Genomic DNA, 25,519 nt, shown 5'->3' on the forward strand with positions numbered 1-25,519 from the left:
AGTTTTCTTTCTTAATTCCTAATGAATTGACTGTGAATTGTCTTTATAAGTGCACAGTTACTAATGAACTGAAATGAAGAAAGCCAAGTTCTTTAACTCATGATTTTAACATTTATTCAAATGTTCCAGTTATTTTAGCAGTGCAACAATATTTAAATTGTTTCTTCGTCTCACATTTCAAGTAAGTTAATAGATTTTGTCCAACATGCCTGACAAGTTGCAGTCAAAATTTCATAAATGTTCTAAATTCCAGACCCCCAATGTTCATGAAAAAGTTTGTAAGGGGTAGTGGTTCTCATTATGTGTATGATTTCCAGACAAAAGCCTTAGAACGCTGTGTAGGCTTGTTTCCTTGTTTGCTGTCATTTAATCCCTAAATAATACTTAACTATGTAAATTGAAATTAGTGGTTAAAAACTGTCATCTGTGCTAAATGTATTTCAAGTCAAACACATCATAATTAGATAAAAACATTGTTTCTGTGTCTGCACAGACCTATGATGAATATGAGTACACAAAGTATTAAATTTAGTTATTCAGAAAAAATCTGTGCTGTGATGTGATTATAACAGCACTGGCATAAATCATAGCTGTTTCTGTTGCATATTCTCTGCTTTTTCTTATTCATTTTCTGACTGATAGCTCATAGAGTCAACAATAGTTTGTCATTTAGACTATTTTGGTATGATGCTTTATAACAAGCCATTGTAGTTTCCTGAAAGGAGAATGAACAGTTTTTAAGACTGTCTGGTTAAATTGGATTGTTCAAACATTTCAGAAAATTAGTTCTCAATTCAGTTCAGTAGTTTGTAAACTACCAAATAGAATTTTGGACACAAAGTAATTTTTCTCCTTGCACCTTAAAAAGTAGTGACAAATATATTTGCACCCTTGTTCTTCTGCAGCACTTTTCAGAGCCAAAGCTCCGGTGCAAGATGCCATCTTTTATTAGCAATGTATGGATTGAAAGCAAACTGTGACACACAGCCCAAGCCAACACTAGAAATCTTTGATTATGATTATTTTTGCGATGTAGTCCTTCATTTGTGGTGGTTATAAACCTGGAGTCAAAAAGCCACCTGCCTTCTGTGTTGGCATACACAGAAATGTAATTCTGATCAATAGGGAGTTTCCCCCAAGCATCTCTTCCAGTGGGGACTTCTTCCAAAAAATGTCCACCAGCTTTAACACAATTTCATTATTTGAATAATGAATAACACAATTTCTTTATTTGAAATACAGGATGTCAAATAGCCCCCTTACTGAACTTCCCTCTTTCTTCCTTGCTAGTATTCTACAAAAAGTGAATTTAACAAATCTTTGTGAATACCATTTAGATATTTTATTTTCTTTTCTGCCTTAATCACATTTTCCAGATTCTGCTTAGTTACTCCTTGCACTACAAGGTGTCTTAGTATACAGCGTCTACTCCAGACATAATTTTTCACCAGTGATGTTCCATATGCTAAATGTTTTGTTTATTTGGTTTTAAAACATGAAAATTCTAAAAAGATGCAAAAAGTTCTGTGGCAGTTCTTAGAAGTTATATACCAAATTTTATCCTAGGTCATTTTTGCTTTATTGTGTATCAGTGTTTACTGGGGAAAACATTTTTCTCAGTCCTGCACAACTACATCCCAGCATTCATGTCCTAAATTTTTCTAACATTAGCTAGTATACAGACATAAATATTTTAATGAACAAGTGTAATTCTTTTATGGGCAATTTGTGTTAGGTACGGACATACATGGATATTATGATGAGCATTTATAAATAAGGTTTTGCAGCCACTATAGCCACCTTAAGAATTAAGTATGGAGACTGATTAAACAGAATAACAAGACATGTACAGAAGTTAATATAACTACTATTCTGAAAGTGATCCAATGCATAAAACTACTACTATAAACCATTGCCATTCAATAACTGATTCTTAATATGCTTCCATAAAAAAAATGGACTACGCTTCAAGTAGATGGGTGGATATACATGGAAATATGTATATTATATATATATTTCTGTTTTACTGACATATTCATTAATTTTTTTTCTATAATGTGCTTATTTACATCATAAATTCTACTAATAATATATGTATGTGTTGGTGGGAATATACATTGCCATATACCTACCTGAACAAAGTGCTGTGTCTGTACTCCATCACATTTACTGCTCATTAAAGCAGCGTCAAAAAAATATATTTGCCAGAAGAGAAAAAAATCATCCCTTGTAGGATTGAAAATAAATTAAGGTGCTGCTGAATTATATGATGGTGTTAGAACAAAGTAAGAAAAGGCTCCGCAACGGCCCACAAGGTGCCCATGAAAAAAGCTCAGTGTACTTGTCCTATGTTCTCTTGCAGAAACCCTGAGTATTTCCCCAAAACAGAGAATACACCATGAACAATAAATAGCATTGCAAATATCTTTAATTTTATTTCCATACCAAAAGACTACTGAATCACACAGAGCAGTATTTCTCTTAATTTCTTTATGAATAAACTCCCATGTTTTCTAGGGATACATACCTTGTCTGTCTCTTTATGCAACTAATACATATACAGTATATTGAGATAAAACAGCATATAAAAACCTTCTTGATATTCAAATTTCAGTAATAGGGAAGGCAGGAAGAAACCAGGCTCACTGCAAGATGGAGATTTAATGATATAACTCTTGCAAAAAAATATTTATTCCATGCTTAGAAGTTGAAATGCTGAACAAATAGCTACTATAACTTTAATATAAGCCATCAAGCATGCTTCATACAGTTTTATGTTCTGTGGGTAGAAACAAATTTTGGTAGGTCATCCATCAGTACCAAGAAAATACACTGTAGTCTTTTAACATTCTATGTAATTTCAGTAATGGACAAGAACAGTTAGTTTATAAGGGCTGACTTTCATGCTTTTTTCCTTTGTCTCATTTTTGTTCTTTATCCTCTGTGTCCTCCCGTCTTTCCCTTTACAGTTATAAAGCTGCAGCAGTTGACAAAGGAAATTGCCTTGGACCATAATTCTTTTGTAGTAAGACAGTCTCCAGAGATCAGTAACACAGTACAACTGAGCATGAACAAGATCTTAATCCTACTCAGTTCTCTACTGCTGCTATAACTATGGACAAAGTGTCACTTGGCAAGAACGAAATCTTTCTCAATTAGCTATGAGACAAACAGACAAATTAAGGTGTATCCCAGGTGCCTGAAGACTCAATTACTTTTATTCTTAGGAACAGGGCTTCTGCTCTTGATTTAGTTTGACTTGTAGGAGTATCATCTATTTTAGTCAGACAACAAACAGCATTAGCTTGAAAAGTTCCCATTGAAGTTTAGCATAATTCTGCAATATAGATCACATACGAAAAAAATTGCCTTAAGAATCTAAAAGGAAGAATAATCCAATCAGTCAGAAAAAAGAAAGGTAGTGTTGAAAAAGTACAGCTATAGACATCTGAAGGTGTGATGGAAAAGACAACAAAGGGATTTGATGAAACTAAAACTTGAAAAGTGACCTCTGATATCCCTTCCTTAATAAAGATGGTTTCTTTGTTTACTCCACCATTTAGAGGTGGTCTGGGATGTAGCTGTCTAATTATTATAAAACACTGACAGATTCAGGATTTTTTTTAAGCATCCTACTGAAGGCCAAACTTCTTTTGCTATTACATAGTAAAACCTGTATGATTCATGTCAATGGAATGACATTGTGCTTCTGATTTCCGTAGATCATGTATGTAGATAAAACATGTATTTCATAAAATCATAGAATATCCTGAGTTGGAAGGAACACATAAGAATCATCAAAGTACAACTCCTGGTCCTGCACGGTACAGCCCCAAGAATCACACCATGTGCCTGAGAGCGTTGTACAACTTGAACTCTGTCAGGCTTGGTGCTGTGACCACTCCCCTGGGGAGCCTGTTCCAGTGCTCAGTCACCCTCTGGGTCAAGAGCCTTTTTCTAATATCCACCCTAAAGCTCCCCTGACACAATTTCAGGCTGTTTTCTTGGGTCCTGTCACTGGTCGCCGCAGAGAAGAGATCAGTGCTTGCCCCTCCTCTTCCCCTTACAAGGAAGTTGTAGACTGTGATGAGGTCTCCCCTCAGCCTTCTCTTCTCCAGGCTGAACAGACCAAGTGACCTCAGCTATTCCTCATGTGGCTTCACCGGCAGGTGAAATTATGACATTGTACTACGTGGTGCAAACACTGTTGCTCAAGTTTGTTAAGTGTAAATAGTCTTTCTGCAAGAAGAGAGTTCGTTCACAGTGGATAATTCAACACAGAAGAGACAAAACTGTTAAATAATAAGTTGAAGGTAGTTAATCACTGAATTCATAGGACACAAATCTGCTCTGGTTGGAGATTCTTGTTTCTTTCCTAGTGCCAATGCATAATGCCCTCTGTATCCTAAATGATATATCTATGCCAGAGCCATGGACTAGTCAGACATCCACATTTCTATGACTATCCTTAGAGCATGGTAAGTAAAAACAGTCACCTATTTATTCTGTATTTGTTTGATAATCTGGTCTCTCTTTGGATTAGAACAAACTCCTTGACCCAAAACAAAACAAAAACCCTGATGAATATTCCTAGTCATAGCCCCAACAAAGACAGTTACAGTTACGATGTATTTCCACATTCCTGATGCCATTACCTAGGTGGAAAGTGATTTTGTCTGATGTCACCTCATCAAAATTTTATGTGGTTTAGTCCAAGATTCTGGGAATGAGTAGCAAACTGACATAGAATATGAATGTGAAAGTATTTTCTAAGGTGCCTTGCAGAATATGTGTTCTAGACCTATCACTATTGCTAAGAATAGAAACAATATAATTTTCTTCATTTGTGTGACTGTATTACAGGTATAGAAGTCAGTAGCTTTTCTTCCATGTGTCATTTATATGTTGCATTTATGTACGAAGTATAAAATAAAAATACACAGTCAGAGAGCATCCTTTTTTAATTATAGCAGAATAACACTAGCAGAAGATAATAGGCAGCAATTTGTTTGCAAAGACTAGCACAAATGAGTCCTAGATGATTACTTGTAAATAAAATATTTCTCATTAAAAAGTATTGGTGAAAAATCTTGGTCCCAGATATGTCACAGGAAAAAAAAACCTGTTAATTTCAGTGAATATAGGATTTTGCTTTTTGATTATTTGTTATTACAATAATTTAATCGCATCTCAAGAGGAGTCTTAAATCTAATTTGTCTGCTTGTCTACACAGTTTATTTGTTTGCATTGCATTCTGGTATTCTTTGAAGTTAATTTTATTAAATGGTTTAAAATGCAAAAAGCAGCCTAAGCAATATATGAATAATAATTGAGAAAAGGATTTATATCTTACTGGTTGTTTCCAATTTTATGCATGATACATGCTGTGTTTTTTCAAAGAGATTGTCTTCTTACAGTGCATTTTTCAAGACATGGATTAATTATGTCAGATTTTCTGCAACCACACTAGTAGTATGGAAATTGTGGTGCTGGTGGTATTTTCAGTGTATGCCTTGGTCTCCTCTTGCTGAATTGGACTGCTTGCTGCTGTTCCCAAATTCTATCTCTACTCATTAAATGAGAGTTCACTTTTCAAGGCAATAAATAGTGCATACTGAGTTTTCCTCTTCATCTTCCATCAAGGCATCATAACATTTTGTGCCACAACTTGAAAGGAGTGTCAGGGTTCTCGTGAGTAATTAATGCCACTGTCTACAAGAGAATCTTTTTTAATTTGGTTGCAATTTGTGCTTTAAAAGGAATTGGCACCTGGTCCATTTGTCAAATCTATTTTAGGGCAAACAAAAATTTATTGCTTCCTATAAATACTGTATCTAGACCTGCAAAATATTCTCGGTGATGCAGGTTATGCACAGTTACTGAGGGAAGCACTTGAAGAGAAAAGGCTGGTTTTATCAGCTAAAAGTAGCCCTATGAGTGTTGAGATCAGTAATACTTTACCTTCAAACCAGTAAGTACTTCTGCTTATATTTCATAATTCCTGAAAATTGATCTATAAATAATTTATGTGATGCAGATTTAGGTGTTTACCAGTTTGTGAAAAAGCCAGCATGTTTTACAAGTGTACTTATTGGTTAAAAGTCACTACGTATACATATATATATTTGTACAAAATGATAACAGCCTATGTTGACTTCCTGAGGCAAGCATTCAACAAATGGTTCTGAGGAGCAAAAAAATGACTGTGACATTGGTGTTGATCAGTATTCCCAAGGATATCTATGACTGATGCAGGAGAATTAGCCTTTAAAATTAGAATTCAGAAGAGTCACCCCAGTGAGCACTGTAACATTGAAGCCAGCCCACAGGAAGATGAAAGACAGCACATGAAACTCTCTGTCTCTCATGTGTTAATGTCTCTGCTGTAGTTGCACGTTTGTGTGAAACTGGGTGCTCAGGTGAGCGTTTCTGGTCTCTCCTTTCTTACTTTGGCACCATGAAGTAGTCGTTGAAAAAGGATAAGTCTGTTCCCTGTTCACTGCTTATGGATTTTGCAGCAATGAAAATGAAAAGAAGAAAAGAACCACACTCAGAACATATAAAACCAGAGGAATTAATCCAGTGATCCCCAAGATTCTTTATTTTAAGAGCGATGTGACTGTGGTCACAGCATTCTGCATCCCTGATACATGTGCTACACAAGCAAAATGTGCAGTTCTGGCTACACAGGGTAGCACTTCAGCCTCTTTGTAGGAGAAAGGATTTAAATCGATCTTACTGGGCACATGATTAACTAATTTACCCAATTTTTGCTATCTAGAATTTGAACATCTAGTTTAAATGGTTTAAGCTAGCTGTTACACTTTTAATGTAGTATAGTATATTGAAGTAGACACACATCCAGAGTTTATCATAATGAACCAGTTCTTCCCAGTTTAAACCAGAATGTAGGAATTGTTATTCAGGGATTCTCTAGAAAAAGAAATAGCCAGGGTGACTAGCTTGAACTACTTTGTATTCCTGACTTAGTAACTTGAAACTCACTTTTCCCTATTCTTATTTTTGTAAAACACCGTCGCCATGTGTGGAAATCTTTGAGGGAAAGGGTGTGCAATTTGTTAAAGAACACTCAAAAGGAGCAGATAATTCTTTCATGTGGGAATCATTTCATGCATTGTCAATAGCATTTTTACTCTTCACACTTTAGATGAAGAGTATTTAGTGGTCTCTGCAGAGACTGTCAGTTCTAGGAGCTTGTTTTAATATCTTGATGTTGAAGTACAGTTCTGTTGGGATTAGTTCTCTCCGCACTATGGACCTGGTTTTGCAGTGTCCTTAAGTAAGAGTCCTTGCCAAGTAGGAGTGTCCAAAACCAATGTTATGCATGTATTGAAGTGTGTTCCTGAGTTGTGCCTGTGGTTTGGTGTGACTGTCATTCTCTTTCCTCTAAATGGGAACAAAATGCATGGCGAAACTGCGTGGAGATGTCAAAGTACCAAAGGTCTATACATCCTTCATCTTCATTCCAACTTAATCTGACTTGGAATAAGGCCAGGTACTCTGGGATTTTGCCTGCACATCTAAGGGTTCTTGTTAATGCTGCATCTCTCTCCTGGCCTCTCTATAGGTCATCAGAGAAGAGAAAGATGATAGCTCATTGCTTTGATTGTTTTCTCTTGAGATAAAGAGACAATCAGTGGCCTTTACATTTCTCATCCAGGAAATGGCATACTTAAGTGGATTTTCTGTCCCTGCAGAAAGGCAATGGTTTTGGTCTTCTGACAAGATTTGTTGAGTTACATAGATCTGTAAAATAAAAAGGAGTTTACAAAGTAGGTAGGAATAAAACTACCAGATTGATATTATATGCTGGGTTGTTTTGCTTTGTTTTGTTCTCACCTCACTATTTGTACAATATAAATAAACATCTTTGCTCAAACAAGGTCAAAGGAATTGCACACACACAGGGATGAGGGAAACTATTCTATTTTCTGTAGCAGGTATTGGTGGGCTCAGGAGGACAACATTTGAAACAAATAGGATATATTTTCACATAAACGGCCAAATTCCTCTAGTTTATCTGTAACAGAATGTCCTTAACTCTATTTATGGCAGATGTCACATGCACACAGGGAATGAAAGTGGTGCTGAGACTAGGGTTCTTCTTTTTACCTGGAAGGGGCAACAATATAGAGGGAATTTTGGAGAAAAATTCTAGTGCTTGCTTTGTGTTTAGTGCACAGTTAAGATGCTGCCCTTGTGGTTTCTTTTCTCGTCAGGTTGCTAAGGCAAACACAGCAAACTTTATTCAGCTTGGTGCAGGGTTGAGATTTTTGCCAGTCATTGACATAGAGATCAAGACATCCTGAGGCCAAGGGGCCTGCATAGATTTAGGACAGTTAAAAATTTGACCTCCCCCATATTCTGTTTAATTCCCAGTAGACAGTAAATCATTCATAAATAAAGACTAAGGGCACAGGTGGAAGTGTCATTCTACACTGCTGAGAGGAAATAATTTACAAACCCTTAGACAAGAGAGTTGCCTTAAGTTTCTGTGTTGTTCAATGCCTGTGAAACTAATGTTCATCAAAGCAGTAGTACAATGTGAGTGATGATGACCTCCTAATTATGTGAAATACTATTGGAATCACGATGAAAAATTTTAACAATCCAAAATATCTGGAGGGTGGGGGATATCTTTAAATGATGTTGAAAAGCTTTGAAACAAAAATAGCTCTTTTCCATTTTTAAGCAAAGTAGTTTGAAACTGGTTTTTCTACATAAATCCACACTAGATATGTTTTTTAAAAGATGTTTTTCTAGACAGCTGTAAATTTTCTTAATTGTATATTTATTTTGTAAGGCAGTCTGTCTTTTTCAACAAGACAATGCAATTCATAATATAATTACTTGAAAGGCCACTGATATGTTTAGAATTAATGATTTGCTCAAATTCCTCATTAGAGCTCTCATAAATAAACTCAAAATATATTCTCATTGCAGAGCTTTCTTTTGATATTTTATCATTTAAAAATAGGTATTTGTTTTTAGTATGACATGCCCTTTATATTAATAGTAGACTCTTTCAATACGGAAAGTGGGGGCTTGTATGTCAGATCAACACTTCAGATAGAGTAGGTAATCCACAGATCATCAGAAGAAAAAAATCTTTCTCTTTTGTGTTTAATCAGTATTAAATGCAGATAAAGGAATTTCAGGGTAAATTTCAAAAATGTAGTCTGACAGATGTTATTCAAGCACTGCCAAAGCATAATATATCTGTATGATTAAAGGGACATCTGACCACAGAACACTATATTTATTTAATTATGTACCATAGAGGTGTTAAAAGTTCCTGTGGAAGTGGAAGGAGATCAGCTATTTCTAATGCAATTTTCAGTGATAACTACATTGACTTGCTTGTGTAAGATTTTTTATATTTGTTTATTGTTATTTTTTTCCCTTTAGGCTGTGCTTTGGAGGTACAAGTTTTCCCAGCTCAAAGGTTCTTCAGATGATGGGAAGAGCAAAATCAAATTTTTGTTCCAAAACCAAGATACTAAACAAATTGAAGCGAAGGTAAAAATAATATGTTGTTTGTATAAAGGTGATATGCAATTTTCAAAGCAGCTAGGGGAGTAGAGGAGTGTAATAAACTAAGTAACTTGGAAATATTAGGTTAATGCACAAAGAATACAAAGAAAACCAATGAAATTGAAGAAAACTGAACGAATTACTTTTATCTAGTTAAAAGTCTTTTGAAAGGTGTAATTAGATTTAAAAATAATAAAATACAGGATTTATGGGATATATGGGTTTAGGCATGTTTTCCAACTCTCCTCTTTGTCATTGTGATAAAGCTGAGAGCTTCAATACAGTGGTTTTCACCCTATAATTGTATGATGAAGAAATGGTGGAAAATATATCCTTAAGTCAACCTGGGAACAAAAACTCAGCAAAGGTTTAAAATCTGTTTTTGTTTCTCAGAGAGAAAAAAAGTGGATTAAATATATATTTCCTTACAAGACTGAAGCATTGTGTCTGTCTCTAATGCAAAATCAGAAAAGTTGTATTTTCAGTTGTGCTTTTGATTGAAGAGTTAGTTCATGAAAACTATAGCCGTGAGAGATTTATGCTTACTTCAGTTTATGTCTTTTGAGGATAAGGGCATTCACTGTTCCAATATATATGAGAAGTGATCTCCCGAGGTCTGTGATAAGTGGAACTGCCTTAGAGTCAGCTTAAAGTTCTTTTTTGACTAGAATTCAAATTTTAGTGTAAACCTGAAGACTATTTTCTCGTCCATGTCTAAGCCTTGTTTTTAAAGCCTTTACTTTATAAAGCCATTTTTCCTCACGTCAGAGACAAAATTGCTGAGCGAATGTGATAACAATACGGTTCCATGAGCAAAAAGGAAATGGTTAAATAAATTGTCCGTAAGTGCTAAATATGCAGAATATAAAATACTCTACATATAATAATAACATTTATAAAAAACTATATAAAGAAAAAAATGCATTGTTTTGGGGGCAGTTATGAGTTTGAAGGCCAACAGCTACATTAAGCATCTATATTTTCTTCCTCCATGTCTCTTTATGTTTGGTGTTAATTATTTTCTACCCAGCAGCTATTACTTGATTTTGAATGTTTTACTCAATAAAATAAAGGTAAGTAATATAATTCCCATTAAATATAATTCCCATTAAATATAATTCCCATTAAATCAATGGCAATAAAATGTGAGGACCATGGTTTTGATACTTTCATGTTCTGCTGCATCTCAAGGATAAATATGTTCTTATTTCTGATTTCCTTCAGAAATTTTTTTAATAGTAAAGAAGGTTTTTTTCAGCTTTAATAAGAAAATAAAGCTTAACATAATGTCATGAGGATGACTTTCTCTTAAAGAAGTAATTGTAAACTTTTATCATGCTCTTATGTACAGATGAAGGATGAAAATCATCATTATTTTTCTAATATCTCTCTTCTATTTCTGTCATGTTAGACATGATTTTAGCACTGACGAAAATTCATAAGAGTCCAAGAATTGCACACTGTTGTGGTGTTTGGGGATTTGGGGGCTTTTGGTTTCGTTTTTTTTTTTTTTTAATTGGTAAAACTAGAATAAATTTTTAATACTGAATTACATTTTTAAAAAAATAAAACCAAAGAATGAAATCTAATTTTTGAAAAAAAATAGTTTTCTTTTTTTTTGTTTCATGTTTTAAATTATATCTGTCATATAAATCACTTAGAGATACATAAGTATGTTGGATATACATAAGCCTTAGAGGTATCCTGGTGCCTTTATTGTACCTGTTGTTATTCCCACTCAAATTGAGTTCTAAAAACTTCTGCCAAACTTTTATTAAGGTAGAAATTCTACTTTCCACCTTATGAAAGCAGAGTATTAATACAAGCCTGGTAGCATGCTTATTAATATGCTGTCATGTTCCCTGGTTGCTCCTCTTTACTCTAAATTTAAACTTTCACATTACTCAATTTGGAAATAAAAATTTGTTGCTTTTAATTAATTTTCTTGGTGATCAAAGCATGCCAACTATATGCAAAGAAGTCAGATTATATTCTCTTTGGAAGGTGCTGTGGCATTTATAATGAGCTGTTCTATCCATTCCAATTTGTTTACACATCAAGTATGTTGCTTAGTCTAAGAAATGTAGATAAATGTGTCTGTAAAATGAATGTGAAGGTTCTTGGGTAATATGTTTTCAGCACTGGTTAACTTAAAATTTTGTGGATAACCCCCTTGTGTATCATTTAAACCTTTCATAGATTTAAAGCACTATTCAGCATGAGGAGAGGTGGAACAGTCTAGCCTCTACTTTTTTTTGCTTTACATTCCTGAGTTAGAGGTATAGCTATTTGTGGAACTGTTGAGTCATTAGGAAACAGTAATCAGATTTTCAGAAATACTTGTAATGCCAGATTTCATGAATACTGTATGCAGGCTTCATTTGAAATCAGAGGATGGAACTTTTGTAAAACATCTGTTAAAGGTTGTGATGAATATTCATGACCACAGCTATCATCACCTGTTAAATGTAGCTCTGTTTTGCAGCTGGCCTGGAGACCCACTGCTGTAACAGGAAATAGAGTGTAACATTTTCTTCATGATTCTATTTGGTTTTTTCCCCAGTTATAATACATGGGGAATAATCAGAATGTCATGAAATGAGAACTCAGCAGAGAATAAAACCAAAAATTTGAGGAGCTGTTACACCAATGTATTAGGGCTCTTCACTTACTCGTTCCCAAGCAGTAATGTGGAAGCAGGGCATGGCAGGTAACTCTCCAGACACCTCAAATACTGTGTTCAGTTTTGGGCCACTCACTACAGGAAGGACATTAAGGTGGTGGAGTGAGTCCAGAGAAGGGCAACAGAGCTGGTGAAGGGTCTGGAACACAAGTCTGATTAGGAGCTGAGGGTGTCTAGCCTAGAGAAAAGGCGGTCAGGTGGAATCTCATTTCACTCTACAACTGTCTGAAAGGAGATTGTAGCTAGGTGGGGTCAGCCTGTTCCCTTAAGTAACAAGCAATAGGACAAAATGCAATGGCCTCAAGTTGCACAGGGGAGGTTTAGATTGGATATTAGGAGAAATATCTTCACCAGGAGTGTTGTCAATCATTGCAACAGGCTGCCCAGGGAAGTGGCAGGATCACCATCCCCAGAGGGACGGGGTAGATGTGTAGACATGGCACCTAGGGACATGTTTTAGTGGTGGACTTGGCAGTTCTGGATTAACCATTGGACTTGATAATCTTAAACATCCTTCCAACCTAGATGATTTGATGATTCTATATAATTGCTTCACAGAAAAATATGAGTTATCAAAATCCAAATGCTTCCTGTCTTCCTTCATTTATAATACTGAACATTTTGTGTATCTCATGCTTTCCCAGGTGTGTGTGATTATGGCACGTTGAACCTGTGTGATAATACTCTTTAGCTTTAGAACACTTACTCATGATCTGTAGAATCAAGAGTGTCAGAATGCTCAGCTATTGAATTTTGATCCATACTTAGATAATTTTTTTTTATTCTAGAAATGCATTTCAACTTGTAGATATGCATTGCTTGGGAAAAAAATAGGTATGCATCAGTATTTTAAATTTTTACCATATTATCTTCATAATTGTCCAACAACTCCTCTGTATTCTGGTGAATATACAGAGATATCAGTATTAATGTTAGAAAAATCTAGGCAAAATACATTTTGGGATAAAGTTCAGCACCACATGCATTCATCAGTTAACTTTTTTGTTGTTGTTGAGAAAAGCACTTGCCACCAGAGTTATATTCCTAAGTGAAAGAAAGTCCTTCGCTGACACTGAATGGCTAATATTTTTATAACAAAATTTTTTATAGTTTGCTTAATGCCTGACTTAAAAATTCAAAATGGCATGCTTTGAGACATACAACAGGTGCTAAAGATTTAGTTATAGTTTAATTTATTTCTCTGTACAGTTCTTTTCAGCTTTAAAATAGTTTTAGGTATTTATACATTCCAAATACTGCCTTGTTTTTTTTTTTTTGGTAGAGACACTGCTCTCATGCTTTTGTTTGGCTTCTCTCTAAGTTAAATCATATTACTACAAAGCTATATAATTTAGAATAAAAGAAGTGTTTCCTCATGGATTTAAGCAGTTCCAGTCTAAAAATCTGAACAATAATTATCATAGGTCACACCAGTGGGTCTATGGCAGGGTGCCTGAAAGCAAACACCTAACTTAAAAGGTATCTAAGGCAAGGTCTAAGTGGTTTCTGACAAGGAAACCACTTAAGGGCAACATTAATCACTGATACCCCTTAGACATTCCAATCTGTAGGTTATTTCCCGGCTGTCACTCAGCAGGAGATACTGCACAAGTTTGCTCAGTGAGACAAAATTTTTATGAGTGAGAGCTACAAAATAAAGCTGTCAGCTTGACAGAATGTGGAGCCAATATGTCCCTGTATTTGTTCTTACTGAGCTGTTTGGCTTGGGTTAAAAAAAACTAAGCACAGAAGGGCAAAGCTTTCTCTGTGTCTGTAAGGCACAAAGGGATTCACTTAGACCTTCCTATCTAGTTACTTATCTGTTTACCTGTTTGTTTAGCTATTGTTTAATGATCCATTAGTGCCTCAATAGTATCACAGCAGCTTCCAGAGGTGATACACAATCTCAGGACTGTAATAAACTCAGAGTGCTGTTGTCTTCAATTTTACTTAAGTATTAGGCTTTTCTGACAAAATAGAGAGAGTTCCTGTTTTGAGATATAAATATGTGCCTCCAAACATAGCAGTAAGTAATGTGTATAAAAACCAGCATCTTATTACATTATTGAATTTTCACCAAACTGTGAACTGAGAGTCTCTGTGCTTTGTAAAACATGTATAGCTCAAAAGCTACACTTCAGTCTGTGCTTACACCTCCCCCAACTTGCAGCACAACAGTTCTGTCAGAAAAACTCAGGTAAGGCCACACTGCTGTGCTGCATCAGGTGAGCTATTGTTCACAGATTGGCTGAACTCCTAAGATGAGCAGTAAAAAACTGAAGTGGGTACAAAAATAAGTTTATCAGGATGAAGCTCCAGTCAATTGTCTTTGACTGTTTGAATATGGAAAACCAAAGAAGGCACAGATGTGGTATCTGCAAAGGAAGAAGTTTAACTTCAAGGATTTCACATTAATCTTACTATAAATTAATACTACCTTAGTATTAATTAATGCCAATTAACTTGTACTTGAAATTATCTTGTATAGAAATCTAATCTAAATAGCCTGAATGACTACTCATCACATTACTGTGAACAGAATACCCCAATTTCTACTGTCGCAGGGTGACTTGATGGGTGTTTGCATCGTTTTCCAGACTGACATTTCTGCTCAAGTCTGTTCTCCAAAATGCAATTTTAAATTAATCCTTGTTCTTAGCCTTGAGGGTTTTTCTGTGAGCATCACAATGCTCTTCACATTTAGAGTACAGAATTTTTGAGTTCAGATTTCTGACTTGTGCTGGTTTGTGTGGTTCAGTTTTTAGTTTCCCCATATTTTGCGCGTGATTTGTCTAATATCTATTTTAGATCAGATTCTTTGCAAATATAGAGAAGCCATGTAACACCACTCCTGATGAGCAAATATCTTCTCATATCAGCTGTTTATATATGGATGAAAGAGAAGACTTTTTAAACATACCGTGGATACTTAGAAACATGCAGTTGCCTGATTTTGTAAATGTGTCATTTATGTTGTATCATACTACATAATATATGTATAATGCAATGCAATAAGAGATTGCTGGGGTTTGTTCTTTTTTGGAGAAGCTCTCTTTCTGTTTTCTCTTTTCTCCTCTGTCCTTTCAATCCAGACTTTCTTTGTGAAAGGCTACTAGAATTCCCATACACTTCTGACCTTCTCAATGACTGCATCTTCCTCACATTTCTTTTTGCCTGTTTACATTGTCCTCTGCAGGAACTGCAAATGTTCAGGTTAATAATCTGGAAGTTTCTGATATACTGACAGCAATGTAGAGTGAGAGCAGTTTAATCAAGTGATAGCTTAGAAAGACAATTTGAAGACCAGAGGGTATACTGATATTCCTAGGAGAGTAGGGTCTTAGGTAAGGTATACAGACAGCAGTCTGGAAATTGTAATAATATTAAATCATGTATTTGTGCATGGACAAGTAGGTGTGGCTTAAATTAGGATTTCTTTGCTTTTTGGAGGATCCAGAGCATGTGACTTTCTCCACTGGTTTTAACTTCAGTAGTTTAACTGTGTATTTCTTTAGGTTTCTTATGGTTAGTTTGTTTGTTCACTTGAAACTTCATCTGAACTGTGTGTACAGTACACACTACCCTGCCTAGATGAAAGCGTATTCAGACAAAAGTATGGCTGAGGACAGTGTATACAGAAACAAACAGGGTGGCTGGGGTTGCATGAAAGCCTGTGGGTTCCTGTCTGCTGGCAGTAGTGCCAACCTTGGGGCACCTAAAAGTGCAAGTTCCCAGCAGAAGTGAGGGCATGTTTTGTCTGTCAGCAGCTCTACATGGAGTCTTATCTGTTTGTTAAGCTTTCTTGTGATTAGGCTAATCTGCCTGCAAAGTGTTGCTCCTGATAGATCCTGTTCCCATCAATCAGGCTCCTGGGAATTGAGTTGCAGCCATTAATCAGGCCCTCATGTACTTGCCACACACCAGTCAGCCTACTGTGCTTCACATTGCTTTAATTTCCAGTTAAAAATGCATGTCTTCATTGAAATAGGAATAATGTTTCATTGCAAATAATAATTGAGCATTTGCTGACTTCTTAATGCTCTTCTTTGCATTTAAGGTAATTTCCACATTGTGTCATTACTATTAATAACAGTTATCAAGTGGGACCTTCAGAGGCTGTTCTGTTGCCTCACCCATTTCCCTTGATGGTCCATTGAGCAGTGGATATTCCTGATGTGTTATTATTGCAGAAACACCTGTGATAACTCTTGGTAATAATTATACTCATGCACTGTGAAAATTCAGTGTCCAGTAGCTGTAATTATGATAGTAACTACGTTCAGCTTGCACTTTACCTAATTGACTTCAACAATTCTCAAACTGTAACATTTGTTTTAATATGATTATCTTGTTGAGACATAGGGGGAATTGTAGCCTTTCTACAGATAATGCATGCAATTGATATTAAAATATTTCACAGTTCCTCTAAATATTTATTCCCTTATATTAAGCTTCAGGTATTTTTTTGTAGTACCAAAAGGGTAAATAAATATATTAATAAAATGAAGTTAACTGAAAAGTAACTTACTTCCAATGACCCAGTTGTTATTCTGAAATAACTTCCATAATTCCTTGTTTCCTCGTCTTTGAATGTCCACTGTTTTCTTATCTATGATAAATTTTCTTATTTTGAAATTTGAGGGAGAGAAAAATCCACCTTGACATAGTGATAAAATTGCCCTTCTCTCCAGGTTTAAAACTGAGAATATCTCTAAATGGATTTTTTTTATATAGACACAGCTGGCAGGTTTGTGAAACTTGGCATAAACTTTATCTTCTTTATTGAGAATTTGTCGTCAGGGGACTTTAAAGAACCTTGTGGGATGTTATCAATTTATTTCTGAGCATGTCTGAAGGACATCTGCTGAGGCTGTAGGAGACCTGAACAAAACTTCACCCATTCAGTACATCATTGGACAATCTGCTCATCCAGCTGTCTGCTTTCATACTGTTGTCCCTCACACACAAGGGATTTGTGAATGTCTCCATGTATTCTACAAAGTAATGTCTTCCAGGAAATCTCAAGAGGCAGAAAATTGCAGGTTGATGTCATTTAGAGAGATTTAGCAATTTTTGTTGAATTTACAACTGTTTCAATATTCTTCTAAAAAAAAAAAAAAGAGCAAAGCCCTGGCACTACATAGCCTGGAAATACCAATGGTAGGCAGAAAGACAAGTAGAATATACCACAGATATCAATTATTGGCTTCATGTTGCAGTGAAAAAATCTGTATGGGCAGTGAATCAAAGCAGAAAGATGTAAACTCTATACCACTTTGCCTAGACTTATATATATATAAGCACCTCAGTAATTGCTTTCAAATGCAAGAGATACTTATTGATTATATACCAGCTTCAAAAACACATACTGAAGGTAACCTAAAAAAATTGATCAGATAAAGACAATTAGACATAAAGGAGAAAATTATATATGTTAAAAAAAAAAAAAGTAGTTTTTATTTATTTCCTCTCTAGTGGTGTCTAAAAAAGTCCAAGCTAGTCTAGTCACATGCTGAGGGGGCTATAAAGAAATGTAAATTATGGCAGAAAAATAAGGAATTTGTATAATATTCCTAATAAATTTAAAACATGGAGTATGTTCCTTTTTTGGTCCAATAACAGATCCAAATTATCACTGTGTGATAGTAGCATGTTTTGAAAATATGTCCTCTTTATATATATATATGTATATACATATATTAAAGAACAGGTAAGAAAAGAGCTGATTTAATAGTGTGATTTAATAGCTGATTAATAGTGTGAGGAGACATGATGAACAAATGTAATATATGTGGAACTTAACATTGTTATTTTTGTGACTAAGTTGGTTAAATAATAGTAGTCCAGAGGTGTGTAGTCTGTTACAGTGCAGCCATTAAGTTTCTATTGAAATTAACCTGCAAAAGTGCCAGATTTGCATTAACCTGAGGCAAAGTAAAAATTATATAGTGTCACTTTTTTTCCCCTTTAGCTAGCAGGATCTCCTATTTCTATGGAGGCACTTAATCCAGAAATTTGTCCATCTTAGCCTCCAAGCAATTATTTACTGAATGTTCCATGTCTAAGTCCCTATAATGCAGAATTAAGGCACATTAGCAGAATTACATCATGTTATTAAAATTTTTGCTGTTGGTATAGTGGTTCATTCCTGGTTAAATGTCTGTGGGGTGTTCTGTTTCATGTTTAATCTTTTTTTTTTCACTTCCAGGAGCTGGAGTTTTCTAACCTGTTTGCAGTCCTTCACTGTATCCACTCATTCTTTGCAGCCAAAGTGGCTTGTTTGGACCCTTTGTATGTAGGCAGCCAAGCCACAGCTTCTGCTGCTCCCACAACTTCTGGTACTGGCAAATTAAAGTATTCTACTTGATATCCCCCATGACAGCACTGCCACTTAACAACGAGACATAGAAATGTATAAATATTCATAAGATTTAGACCTTTGGTGAACCATGTATGTGGAAACCAATCCTGGAGGCAAGACATCTTGCAGCATCAGCAGATAAATGGTCACATGGGATCGTAATTTCATCTTGGTTCTGCAAGACATCAGTAAATAATCCTAGTCAAAACCCCAGAATAGGATGGATATGCTTTTAATATTATCTATTTGTACTTACATAGTGCTTTAAGCAACACTGGAAGCAAAGGAATAAATGGCGAAATGAAGCACTTGAGTATTTAATAAAATTTTCAAATTGCTGTAATAATACACAAATGGAATTGTCATTCTCCTGTTTTCAGATTTTTTTAATGACAATATACTAAACTCTGAGTATGAACATGATGCCCTATCATTATATTATAAGTGAGAGCAAGCAGCAAGCGTACAGTACATGGTGACAAAGGAGATAAGCATGAAAAGGCAGTTGTGTAAGTATCTCCTCAAACAAGAAAGCACTTTAGCACTGTTGTAAATTCATACTTGTGTTCATACATGGAGTCATGCTACTTTTTCCATTTTGTTCTCTCCATCTAACAGTAACAACAGCAAAGATATAGCCATACTGGACTGATACATTAAAAACAAAACAAAACAAACAAGCCACAAAAAGAAAAAACACTTTTTCATGGGTAAGTCCCACTTCTTCAAGTAAAAATAGCGGCATATGGATTTAGTTTTAATTATAAATTTAATGCAACTACAAAAAATATTGTGTCACCTATTTACATCCTCTTTTTTTTGTCAATTGTTAAATATTGTAAATCTAACAGTCTTTGTTCACAAGGTTTTGAAATTGTTTCAGAGACCACCCACCTAATACATTGTTTCCATCATTATCATTTCACATCATAAGTAGAACTTTTGTTCCACTCAAACTCTCAACAAATAGACATTTTACATTATTCTTGAAAAATTATTTTACCCTTTGAATTCTTAATAAATTACTTATATATATATAGATAGTAAAAGACAGGAATAAATTGAATAAGCTACAGAGAATACATTACAGAATGCATAATTTATTTGCTTTTTAAGACCATTGTATCAGTCTGGATTGAGTTCTAGTTCCAGAGTATCATTTAATGATGAAATATGAAGGACTCGTAAATTTAAAATTAACAACTTTGTTTAATTGCAATTTTGCAATATAATTTAATTTTGAGCTGTGACACACACCAGTAAAGATGATGGAAAAAAGGTGTACATTTTCAGTAGTAGTTTGTGAGGTTTCTGTTTATTGTATTGAAATCAAAACTACCTTTTTTTCCCCCTCCACTTAAACTTGTAGTAACACTTACGAGATAGGGCCACCATCTTCCTTGTTTAGCAAAAAGAGTAATTCTGTCACATCCCTTTCTATGTATTATGATTAATACTTCAGAAGTGAAGCCAGAGGAGAGCTTATCCAAACGGGAACAATTTAAAATGCAAGGCAGGGACAAAAGATGAATGAAATGTAGGAGCAAATAATGTCTCTGTTTTTTGCTTTGCATTAGAAATATGCGGATTTACATGTGTGAGAATAACATTGCTTTGAAATATAGTTGATCTAACTTGATATTAGTTCCAAATAATCTGAAAATGTTTGGGGGAGGGCAACTCTTTTATCATTTTGAAATGTCTTTTGGTACACACATACTTTCTACAAGTACACCTCCAAGGGCTACACATTTATTTTCCATCCTAAATTCAGTGGAATGATGCAACAATCCAGGTATTCAATACTCTAAGTGTCATCAAAATCCAACATTTTCATAGACATCATCATGAACTTTTTTATAAGAATTGTCCCTAAATAAGGGGGTCACATCTGAAGGACAGATAAAACTACCATGGCTGTCCATAGGATCTTGAGCTTGCTCTTGACACAAACCCCAGATATTTTGAATCTAAAGCTGTAACCATTTTAGAGGTTTAACAATGGTAACTCAGGCATTGTCCTCATCTAGAAAGCATATACCAGAAACACAAATTTTGGCAGAGCGTTGATAGTACTGAAAACAGAAGCCTGATATTCTTGAATGACAGTTTTTAGTGCTCCCATATCATCTCCTTCCTTTCACTGCACTGCTGTGGCATTCAGCTGTCACAATGTGGCCATGCGCTAACACCTCAGTAAATGCTCTGCTGGCAATAGCAGACTCTAGAACTGGTCAGCTGCCGGTTCAATGTTCTTCCTTCCACAGTTCATGTTATGTGCAGTTGCATCACTGAATCTGAGGGGTGTTTAAAAGACATGCTTGAATGAGCGTAGCATTAACCCATACCAGCACAAAGTATTGTCAAAGTCATTGCAAATTTCTGTAGATGAAGGAATTGCATTATATGAAAGCCCTCCGCAAAAATTTAGACAAAAATGCTCATTGTGCAGAAAGGAGCTAATGACATGAACTTTTGTGACCCCACCAGGCTACCCTGAATATCTGTATCAAGAATTCTGTTTGTAGAATACCTGTGTTCATCACTGAGACTTTTGCAGCTGGGCATTAAATATAAAACATTTAAGAAATGCATTAGCCTGTAAACTGGGGTTTACAGGCTAAACTGGTAGAGCTTCATCAATACTTTTATTTTCAAGAAGAAAAGTGTTATTGAGAGAATATAAGATGTCATAACTTTGTTTGCAGCTCAGTGTTGATTTGTAAATACAGCAGGCATTTTTGCAGTGCCCTCACAGAATTAGAGGTGACTCTGCTTCCAACCTTGCCCTTGTAGAGCAACTTGGTCAGAAATTCAGTCTTGAACCAAAGATGCAAAATTTTAAACTCTGTGTTATAACTAATCCTGAAATACCAAAATAAAATGTACAAACGTATTAAATGGCTACATTTTTCATTTAAATACCTACAAGAGGTTCCGATTTAAAGCATAGTGAACTTCAAATTCCTATGTTAAAACTCAGGCTTCATGTTGCAGCCTGTCATTTCACACATAACATATCATGAATACAAGTATTTTGTAAGTCAACACAGCCCATTGACAATGAAAAAACAGAATTATAATGAGCCATCAACTTTTGCTAAAAATCTTTATGCAAGTGAAAGCAAATATTTTAAAAAGAAAGAGCAAACCAACCAACCAACCCATAGCATAATATGTAATTTGTTCTCTTTATGTCACGATATTTTCAAGTTTAATAAAGAAAATTCTTTATGGTACTGTGCCTATGGAAGTGATGTTATATAGTATACCAAAAATATGTACTCTTAAGTATAAATATATTTGGGTTGATTTGCTTTGCTTTATGATGGGAATTTTAGATTATCTGATCTTCACAGCACTAATCATATGCTAGGTTATAAAAGCATAATATTATTATGAAACTGTTACCAATTTGAATATATTTTATTCTTTATTTCATCAGTAAATCAATATGTTTCATTTCCTACATATTTTTAAAAATAACAGTTACAGATTTTCAAGAGAGCTTTGCGTTCCAGTAGCACAAAGGCACCTTTGAAATAAAAATCAGCATATTTTTTAGCTGTTGGTCATTTTATTATGTTAATTAAGTGCAACAAGAACTTTGTGGAGAAGAGCTAGTTGTAAGTGGGTTGTTTTTTAAAACCAATCATTTAAAGTTTAAAAATCATTTAAAGAATGCAAATAAATAATATACAGCATCAATATGCTTTGAGAAAAGAATAATGAAAAATCTTATTTTCTAAATTAGTTCTTGATTCCACAGTATTATATTTATTTATTTTAAAAGTGGCATCTTATCAGAACACCTCAAAGTGCACAGTTAAACGTGTAGTTGTCAACACTGCAGCCTGTTACTTTAAAAGGAATTTGGTTTATTCAATGCCTTAAGATGTTTCTTGTATCAGACAAAATGTTTAAAAAGGCTTAAGATCTTGAGAATGTACAAGTGTTGACCTTAGAAATTCAGATCAATTTTCATTCTTTCTTGGCAATTCCAAGAAAGCTTTCGGAAATTTTTTTAATATTGAAAACGCTAGTCACTGCATTTCACTTTCCATTTCTTTATGTGATGGTTTGGTCTCTGAAAACGTGTAGTGTCTGAAAAGAAGTTAAAGCTGATTTTTAGAAGTTCTGTCTCAGGCGGTTAGGAGTCCGAGCTTAAGACGCTCACCTCTGACCAGTTCAATATGATGGGAAACATGAAAGACTCACTCAAGTTCCCAAAATTCAAGTACCTGTCTTAGATGCCTGAGGTTGCACTTGAAGCACTTCAAAAGGGAAATACAAGATGAGAATGTAGCTTAAGATCTCTGAAGGTGCACACATATGCGTCTCTCTCTCTCTGTTTCTCTAAGGAACTAGATGTGCTTCTACTTTAGTGTTTTCATTTTATCACAAATGTGCTTTTTAAGCCAGGCTCCTGCCTAAAGCCAGTCATGCAATTCTTCTTATCACAGAGCAGTCTTTAAGCACATGAGCTGTTTCTTTTAGGATGACACTAAACAAGCATCACATCTATATGGGTTCTGGGTCCTGATGCACTTTCAGACCATGCAGCCCAACTAAAATGAATCCAGAGGAAAAACCCCTCTGAGATGCTAACAGCAAGACTTGCCAGGTTGGGGTGCCAGCATTTTCTGTGGCTGTAGCAGCTGCTGCTCGTGCACCATGGAAAAAAAGTTAAAAAGCTGAGCTTCACAGTGTAGCCCACAGGAGCTTAGTGCCTGAAGGGGGATGCTGTGCTGCAGCAAGGGGCAAAATGAAGCTGAAAAAGGCTGATGCTGCCCAGGGCAGGTTATTCTGCATCACTTTTTCCCTCACCACACCAGGACAGTATTGGCTGCAAGCAGGCTACCCCATGCTGGTCAGCCCTCTCCCTGTGCATCTTTCTCCCCATCTGCCACAAACACACACCTGAATATTTGCTCTGGGGTCCCCGAGCACACTTCCATGTTCCCTCACTCCTGTTGCTCAGACAGATGCAAAACTGTACTTAGCTACATAATGGAGCCTCTAAACCTCATACACTGCCAGGGGACAGTGTTAAGGATTATGGCAAGGGCAAAAGAGTGCTTGAGTGTGTGATTAACTCTCAGGTTATAGCAAATAAAGTCATATCTGTGCTTAAGTGCTTTCCTGACTTGGAGGGTTCTTAGGTGGAAATTTTTTTTATTTTCCTGGAATAAGTTCTGTAATGTCAACATATTTCTACTTGCTTGGCTCAATTTTCAGAAAGTTTAGCAGAGACAGTGGTTCATATCCTCTTGGAATCATAAAGAAAAATACATAGGAATACTGGAATAAAAAGAAATTTCTGTTCAGATTCTGTATATTATTACAGTACATTACATAATCTATTGAAATATATTGAATAATGTAAAAAAAAATGCTTTCATTTACATTTCCTTGTCAATTTTTGCCATGGTATACATGCCTTCCACTTTCAACAACTTTCTCCACAGGAATCCCAGCTGTTATAGAAATTCTTTCACTGTTCTTTTACTGTTCAGTATATGCTAATATATAATGCAATGAGTGTGTGTGTGTGTGTGTGTGGATGTGTGTGTGTGTGTGTGTGTGAGTCTATATATTAGTATATACTAATGGAATATATTCAGTATATATTAATGAAAGTTACATATTAGGCACAACTGTAAAACAGAAGCATACATCCATGAAGCTTTACATTTAAAAACCTATAATACTATAAAGAAACATATGTATATTAGTTGAAGAAATGGCTATTTTTGCAGGGTATGCACAATCTGGATATATGATAATAAATTGATAAACATTAACAAATCTATTATTTCATACCTCCAGGAACTTAGGGTTTTTTTAATTATTCTTATTCCTTTAGCATATTTGCAATATATGTCATAAATTTTAATTTGTTATGGATAAAAATGACTGAAAAAATGTAATAGAAAGTGCTATATATTTTATAAATATTAAAAAAATAAGAACAGCTATTCAAATTATTTATTTCATTTTTAGTTAAGGTTTTGTGATTGTTTGTAATATGTATTTGTGAAAAGCATAAGTCACCTAGTTGTTTAAGCTCATTAATGTACCACTAATAAAATGCTATCTTCTGTTTTGTTTTTGTTATGCTTCTTTTTGTAATGGAACATAACAGAAAAAATAGAAAATAAATACTTTTTTAACTAATCTTTTGCATTCAGTCATAGAGTGTATGAGTTTTATATCATTGAAAGCCAAGTCTGGGAAATCAAGAATAAGCTTGAAGAATCTGGGGTGGTAAAGTTATTTCCCAACAACTGTTTTTTTAATAGAAATAATGACCATTCCTTACTTGTATGATGATTTCTACAAGGCCTGTCACCCACTTAATGCCTGACTAGGATTTTGGAAATATCCTCCTCTCCCCTGGCTATGAAGCTCAACCTACAACTATCACACAGCTACCAGATTATTTTACCATTGACATTTAAGCGCTTAGTTTTGGTTGAAATTAACCTAGCCCCAATATTGCAGTGCCTGAAGGTATTTTTGGTATATCTTTGAAACCAAACAGTTTTCAAATGGTGTTGCAACTACTAGAGCAAAACCAACTTGAATGAGTTTAATTTTGTTTGTCTTTTTCCCTGAGAGGGAAGAGATGTTGGAAGATGGGTAGTCCCTGTCTTCATTTAGGCACCTTTATATCTTTTCGACAATTTAGGGTGGGAGTCTGCAGTGCACATGTCACAGGCATATTTTTGAGGCCTTTTTTGTGTTCCCAGTGTGGAGAAGCCAGGTAAGCTCCATTACAACAGTGCTGCTCTCACCTTTCTCTCTCAGGCCTTCCAAAAGCACTCCCCAAGGCTTTCTTGGATCTGAGGCTGGGGTTGCCTTCTCAGCTCTCTACCCAAGGAAATCTTCTTTGGTGACCCCATCCCTTTCAGCATCTT

General features: G+C 35.2%; 1 protein-coding gene across 5 annotated transcripts in view; it reads left to right on the plus strand.

Annotated features, from left to right (window-relative positions):
• Positions 1-24,776, plus strand: part of SNTG1 (syntrophin gamma 1) — a 334,795-nt gene extending 310,019 nt beyond the window's left edge. For all 5 annotated transcript variants that reach the window (XM_048286500.1, XM_048286498.1, XM_048286501.1 and 2 more), the window contains 2 exons: positions 9,430-9,540; positions 18,447-24,776. In XM_048286500.1, the coding sequence (XP_048142457.1) occupies positions 9,430-9,540; positions 18,447-18,605 (270 nt within the window). In that variant the 3' untranslated portion in view covers positions 18,606-24,776. The remainder of the gene's footprint in view (positions 1-9,429; positions 9,541-18,446) is intronic.
• The last annotated feature ends 743 nt before the right edge of the window (positions 24,777-25,519 follow it).

Source organism: Corvus hawaiiensis, chromosome 26 (assembly GCF_020740725.1).
Source record: "Corvus hawaiiensis isolate bCorHaw1 chromosome 26, bCorHaw1.pri.cur, whole genome shotgun sequence".
In the NCBI taxonomy this organism is placed as follows: Eukaryota; Metazoa; Chordata; class Aves; order Passeriformes; family Corvidae; genus Corvus; species Corvus hawaiiensis.